Raw genomic sequence first — 6,684 nt, forward strand, 5'->3', positions numbered from 1 at the left:
GGATCCAATTATATTTACTAGTTCGGATTTAAGGCCTCAGTTTCGAATTTGGATAATCCAAGGTCCGGGTCTGTATTCGAAATAAGGCGTTTCGTGGGCATCAGGAGGTCAAAGTTGTCCTTTTCTGTAGGTTAGGTCAGCGGTGGATAGAGCTGTAATTTCAGCCTTCGTCTGTGCTCGTCCTTTCCATGCAGAAGTCGAGAAGGTCGTGTAATAATAATGTAAGAAAATTACCATAAGACCCTACCGTTCTCAGCTAATGACAATTCGTGAACAGTTCTGACTCACTCATAGAAGGTGCCGGATCCGGAAGGATCCGAGTCTCTGAGAGCGACTCTCTTCAAACGAGACGCTCGTCAGTGCTGCTGGGACCCCGCAGTTACGGATCAACAGCCCAAACCGGGCGACCCACCTGGGCCCGATATCGTCTTTCACCGGCCGTTCAAATGCCCACTTGTCTACGGTTCCGATTTGGTTTGAACTTAAATCCTAAAGATTTGAGATTTAAGATCCATACATTTATGAGTAGTTGTGCTAACTGGATTTGTTGTGAATGGGTAAAATATTTAAATGGATAAATTTAAAAAATATTTAAAAGGTGATGCATGGCCACATAATGGAATTGGTTTACTATGCATTTTCTTTAGTATGTCTAGAAATTTTTGCATCAATGGATACAAATCCTTTTTTTTTTTTTTGCATCCAAATGTTAGGTCTATGGATTAGAGTTGGATTGGATATAATTATAATTGGGATTCAAATTCGAATATATCAAAATATATTCAAATTTTTATGCATATCGATTAAAATTTCCGGACTAGTAATCTGTATGTAGTAATTAAATGCGACTTTGTTATCTAAGTAGCTACTTGAAAAGAAAAAATAGGTGAGGCTTGTATCTGAAATTATAACTAAAAGGCAAGCTCTGGAAATGGAAATTCCCTCCTTTAGGAACATGTTCCGATACGTTTCCGGCACTAGAGAAGCATACGATTCGGCGAAGGACGGTGAATTTTACGAGGCTGCCATTGGCGCATCACCGGCCGGCGACGCTTCCAGCCTTCTGCCAAGTGCCAAGCCAGAAGCACCGTCCCTCCCTTCTTTTCTGTAGACGAAAAAACCCTTCGATAAAACCCTTAATTCCTGGAAGCCCTCGACTCGCACCGTCACGTCAATTCTCGAAAGATGAGGCACATTTCGTTCGCGCCAACGGACCGTTCGTGGACCGGATTGACATAAATACCCCCCAAGAGGCGAATGGAGTACCTTAGGGGTATTATCGTCTAAGAAATTAATGGGACCCGCAGAAGCGGGCCCCGCGAGGAAAGGCTGAGGATTTTTCCCTTCGCGGCTTCCTCACTCACGGGGCCCCTCGGTAGATGAAGCAGAAGCTCTCCACAGAGATGCTGCCTCCGCCATTCCCCCTCTGCTTCGGACAGACCACCAGAGGGAAAGAGCAGAGAGAGGCACTGCTGCTGCATCTGACGGCGAGTCACCTCTTATAGAAGGCAGTCAAGGAAGAAGAAGAAGAAGATCCTTTTTTTTTTTCTTTTTCAGTTTTGGTTAGTTCCGGAAGTGGCCGGACGACATGGGAGCCGCGGAGGAAGGAGGGGAGAGCAGCCTCCGGCGGTCGAGGTCACTCCTGGCGTCCCTCCGGGAGCGGACGGCTGTCATACGGCCGTTCAGAGCCAAGTGGGCCTCCGTTAACCGGATCCTCGACCAGCTCCCGTCCCAGCTGGATGACCTCGCTGACTTCCCCCGTTCTGGCGAGAATCCGCTGTGCGCGCAGCTTCTCCGCTCCCTCGCCGACGCTTTGGCGGAGACGCTATCCCTAGCTTGTGCCTGTGATGGGGACTCCACGGGTTCTGGCGTAGGGAAGCTGCGGATGCAGAGCGATATCGATGCTGCGGCGATGAAGCTCGGCCGGCTCCTCCGCGACTGCGAGCTCCTGCTGGGGAGTGGCGTCCTCCGGGAGGAGCAGGACACCGGTGAGCATCCCGCGAGGTCTCGCAGAGAGGCCTTACGGCACGATGCGCGGACGCTGATCGCCCGGTTGCAGATTGGCGACCCGGCGGCCAGGGTGGCGGCGCTCGATTCGCTCCTAGCACTGGTCGGCGACGAGGACAAGAACGTCCTGGTCGCCGTCGCTCAGGGGGCCGTTCCCGTGCTCGCACGGCTGCTTGACTCGGCCACTGGCTCGTCGGAGCTACGAGAAGGGGCCGTCTCCGCAATCGCGAGGATCTCGCAGGTGGAGGGATGCAGGCACGCGCTTGTGGTCGAGGGTGTCCTGGGGAACCTCATTCGGATCGTTGAGTCCGCCGGCGGGGTGGCCCGCGAGCGAGCGTGCGTCGCTCTCGAGACGCTGACTGCTGCGTCGCCGGAAAACGCCAGAGCCGTCGGGACGAGACCCGGAGTAGCGGCGCTAGTGGAAATCTGCCAAATAGGGACGCCGAGCGCGCAGGCGCTCGCAGCCGGGGTACTCCGAAACGTCGCCGGCGTACGAAGGGGGCTCGCCGAGGACGATGATCGCCTCGTACCGGCGCTTGTGACTCTCGTGAATTCCGGCACGCTCGCGGCGCGGGAGAACGCGGCGGAGTGCCTCGTGAACCTGGCAATGGACGACGAGGCGGTGAGGCTCGACGTGGTCCGGGAGGGCGGGGTACAGTTCCTCCGTAGCTTCTGGGACGGCGCTTCCACCGCTCGATCACAGGAGATTGCGGTCAGGATCCTCCGGAGCTTCGCAGACCACATCCCCCTCGCCGCTTCCGGCTTCGGCCCCCGCCTCGCTGACGCTCTCAACTCTTCGGCTGCCTCTGTTCGGGCAGAGGCCGCAGAAACTATAGCTCAATGGGCGTCGCCGGCAGGTCCATCCGACGATTACTCGGCCGCAAAGGTGTTTGGCGAGGCGAATTGCGTAGCTCCCCTGGTCCGGATGCTCGAGGGGAAGGTCTTAAAGGAGAGGGAGGCTGCCGTCAAGGCGCTTGCGGCGTTGGTTGGGTTCGCCCCAAACCGCCGGATTCTCAAGAAGGAGGAGAAGGGGGTCACTGGAGTCGTGCAGATTCTGGACCCTTCCATCAAGGACTTAGATAAAAAATGGGCAATCGCTGTGCTGACGTCGTTGTCTAAGTCGGGCAAATGCCGGAAGCAGATGGTGGATGCCGGTGCCATCGTCTACCTGCAGAAGCTCGCCGCCGCGGAGGTTACTGGAGCTAGGAAGCTTCTCGAGTGCTTGAATAGAGGGAAGCTGTGGAACGTGTTCGTGAGAACGTGAACAATGGAATTCGGCTTTTCCGGCGCCGTCCTCGTCTTCTGTTTCAACAATTGAGAATCTCTATGTACTGTTATATGTATGTATAGCTTACTGCATTCTCTTCCTCACTCTTACCTTCTCCTCCTCCGTTTCTCTTCTCTACCGTTTATTGTAATAAGCATTTTCAGAGGGAGAGAACTTGAGGCAAATGGGAAAATTAAAGTTATTTGTTTGATTGCTGCTGTTGTATATTTGGTTTGTTTAACTTAATCGAAGAGTTTCTTCTTGTGATCTTAACTCGTTTTCCCCTTATTTGATCATGATCTTCTTCTTCCTTCTTCGTTGGGAACATCTTTCCTTTAACATGCTGTTGTGCATTTGTACTTTTGCTTGGAAACAGTCTCCGAATTATCCCGTATTTGACTTCTGAAATTTGCATGGAACTCCTAAACTAAACAAATCTTCATGTTACATGCATGAGAATGAAGAGTTGCATTAAAGAATTCCGGTAGTTGCAGCTTTAAGTTTCTTCAAGCCGAAGCAGAAACACCAGTATCAGGCTTTGCCTATGTACTTGAGAATCTTTTGTGTTTATTTTTCTGATATTTCCCTTATAAAACCAGAGAATTAGCACCCATACTTCTTTGTTTGGTGTTTACATGGTTCTCCAGTTCGAATCCTGCAGGTGATGAATAATCTGTTTAGCAGGTTTGTTCTTGTTAACTTCAGGCAAATCCCCATTTGCCGACACTCTTCCAAGTTACATATTTTCTTCGTCAAATCAAGAAACTTGGAAAAGTCTCCTCTCAGATATCAATGGTTGAGAGTCTTAAAAGAAGGGTTGTCTGGAAGCGGAGCCCCGTACCAAGCTGGCTGTCATAGGCTGTAAGTGTGGTACTATTGAGCTCCATAATGCAACTCTCCAGCATTTCACGCTCTTGTGGCTAAGTGGGTGCTCCACGATCAGGATGTTGGGGGCTAAATCTGGTTCTTGAGTGGCTGAGCCATGCCATCTTCTCCATACATCTCTCAGAATCACGAATGAATGCGACAAATCTAGGAGACAAAAGCCAGTGGTCTGTCTGGTTCACTTGTTCTTTGATCATAAGTATTTTTTCCAATGTGGAAAAGCTAAAGAAAAGGGGACTTTCATGAGCAATTTACCAGCTGTTTAGGGTCCACAAAGACCCACCATTCTCTGATGCCTTTAATGAAAAAGGTTCAGCCTTTTTCATCCCTGAAGCGGCATGACAAGCATAGAAAGATTCTTCTTCCATCTCTTCAATGCTAGTGCCCTTCGGTTCCTATTTATCTATTAGTGACTTCCTGCATCTTCATGCTGCTGATTTGTCTGATAGCATTTGATGCTGCTTTGGTCGATTTTGTAGATCTGCTTGTAATGGGATTTGTTCTTTTCACAGCATTGCTTTTCACGTAGTCGGCACAAGCCTTGTCCATTTAGAATGGCACAGTGTTCTGCAACCTTTTCTGCAGAATCATCTGTTTGGGAGTCCTGATTGAAATTCTGCCCACAAACAAACAAATGAGTAAACCAAACAGTATAGTTTATAGATTGACGGTGGTACAGATTTTAATAAATTAAGGTTCTGAGCTTTCTGTCTGTGAATGGATCTCTGCATCTACTGCATATCCACGCCTCGAGTCTTCTCTTTTACCTCTTCTTTTTCGTGGTTTCTTTTTCTCTGATGGGTCACATTCTCACATCCTCATTTAGTTTTAGTTGCTTTCATGGACGGCAGCAGAAAGTTGAAAAGACAGAAGGAAAGGCCATGGGGCAGGTTTAGGACCTAAGCATGATAAAAAACGAAGTTATTCAACGCTTTTGACTTGGTCACTGATCCGTCCCGCAACTATTTGAGAAAAAGATGAACAAAATCATCTTTATAAGTGCAATGTCAAAGGTAGGTCAAGGTTATTAACATGGCGATGAAAATTTTTTGAGAAAAGTAGCTAGGCGGGTAAGTTTTTGGTTGGGTTTTCTTACATCTCTGTCTTTCTCTCTCTAAAATTATTGGTTGTTTTAGTTTGTCATTTTCATAGTCTTCTTTCTATAATCAGTGGCGGTTCTTGACTTGTCATCAATGCATCGCCACCGTAGACCTAATTGCCACCCACTGAAAATTATTGCATTAAAAACCAGTTGGTCCGTCGAAGGATCCTGTGCATGCAGACGCCACCGAAGGACCATCACCCTTCTGCGCACTTATTAAAAACTTTTTCTCACACAGTCTCTCTCTCTTCCTCTGACCTGCAGTCTCTCTCTCTCTCTCTCTAGAACCAGTCTTGTATTGGGGCTTGTTTTTCCACCTCCTTTTTCTCTTTCTTATTTTTATAGGACTGGTTTTCCACCTCATTTTTCTCACTATGTTTTCTTTTCCCCCTCCTTTTCTTCTTATTTCCTCGCTACAACCATCCTTCTCACCCCTTAAATGGATGAATCTTAGGGATGAGCAATGATCTGAAAATTCAGTCTAAAAGATGAGATTCATTTACTTTTATATACACACACACACACACACATTATTTGTAAAAAGCAGGTCCATTCTTTCTTTCGTGAAGGAAAAGTAAGGGAACCTTCTTGTAATAAACAATCACTTCGTCATATTTTTTGAAAATAAAATGACGAATTTTAATTTATCAAATTTTGATGAACTATGATAATTCTTCTTGTATGCTAAAAGAAAGTGATTTAAAAAATCAACTATGTAGATCACATGTATCAAGTTGTTTTGACCATATGATCGATTACATCAAGCATGAGGTGTATGTATATATAATAAACTATAACCCTTGAATAACTTCATCAAATTTTCAACTTCAAAAAACACATAAGATGATTTGAGATCACGAAGGATCTCAGGTCCAAAGATTTAAGGATTTAAGGTCAGAACACCCTACCCATCCATAGATCTAAGGCTTTGGCACATAAAGGTCCTCATTTCTATATAGTGGTAAAATCCTTTTTTGTTTACTTTATGGGTTCACATAAAAAAAGATTTTTGATCAATCTCAAATCTTATATCCAAGACTATCAAACACACCAAGTAATCACTTTTTCTTTTCCTAAATACCCATTTCAGTTCCAAAATGTCATAAATAAAACAACTTTAAACACTGAATTAAGTGAGTAAAAGCTGACAAAATGGAAATAGAAAAAGAAAAGCAAAGAAAACAAACAAATACAAATGCCAATATGAAGCAAAGGAAGAAGAGAGAGAGAGAGTGTGAGTGTGTGCGAGAGAGAATTGACTAAGTTTCTGGATATTGGAAATAGGTGTTCAATTTTAGTGAATTGGGCATTTGATGGAATTCCAAACTTCGTAGGATTCATCAACATATATGAATATTCTGAATATACTCATCATCTATAACGTTCATTCCACATTCATTGTTGTATGTGTTTAGCACCTCAT

General features: G+C 46.1%; 1 protein-coding gene across 1 annotated transcript; it reads left to right on the top strand.

The window, feature by feature from the left end:
• Nucleotides 1-1,356: 1,356 nt before the first annotated feature.
• Nucleotides 1,357-3,547, top strand: LOC116258140 (uncharacterized). Its single transcript, XM_031635278.2, has one exon. The coding sequence runs from the start codon at nt 1,589-1,591 to the stop codon at nt 3,269-3,271; it is 1,683 nt and encodes a 560-aa protein (XP_031491138.1). The 5' UTR covers nt 1,357-1,588; the 3' UTR covers nt 3,272-3,547.
• Nucleotides 3,548-6,684: the final 3,137 nt, after the last annotated feature.

Source organism: Nymphaea colorata, chromosome 7 (assembly GCF_008831285.2).
Source record: "Nymphaea colorata isolate Beijing-Zhang1983 chromosome 7, ASM883128v2, whole genome shotgun sequence".
Classification (NCBI taxonomy): domain Eukaryota; kingdom Viridiplantae; phylum Streptophyta; class Magnoliopsida; order Nymphaeales; family Nymphaeaceae; genus Nymphaea; species Nymphaea colorata.

What these genes read in the sequence shown, in the direction of transcription:
- LOC116258140 (XM_031635278.2), top strand. Translation starts at nt 1,589, where the DNA reads ATGGGAGCCGCGGAGGAAGGAGGGGAGAGCAGCCTCCGGCGGTCGAGG.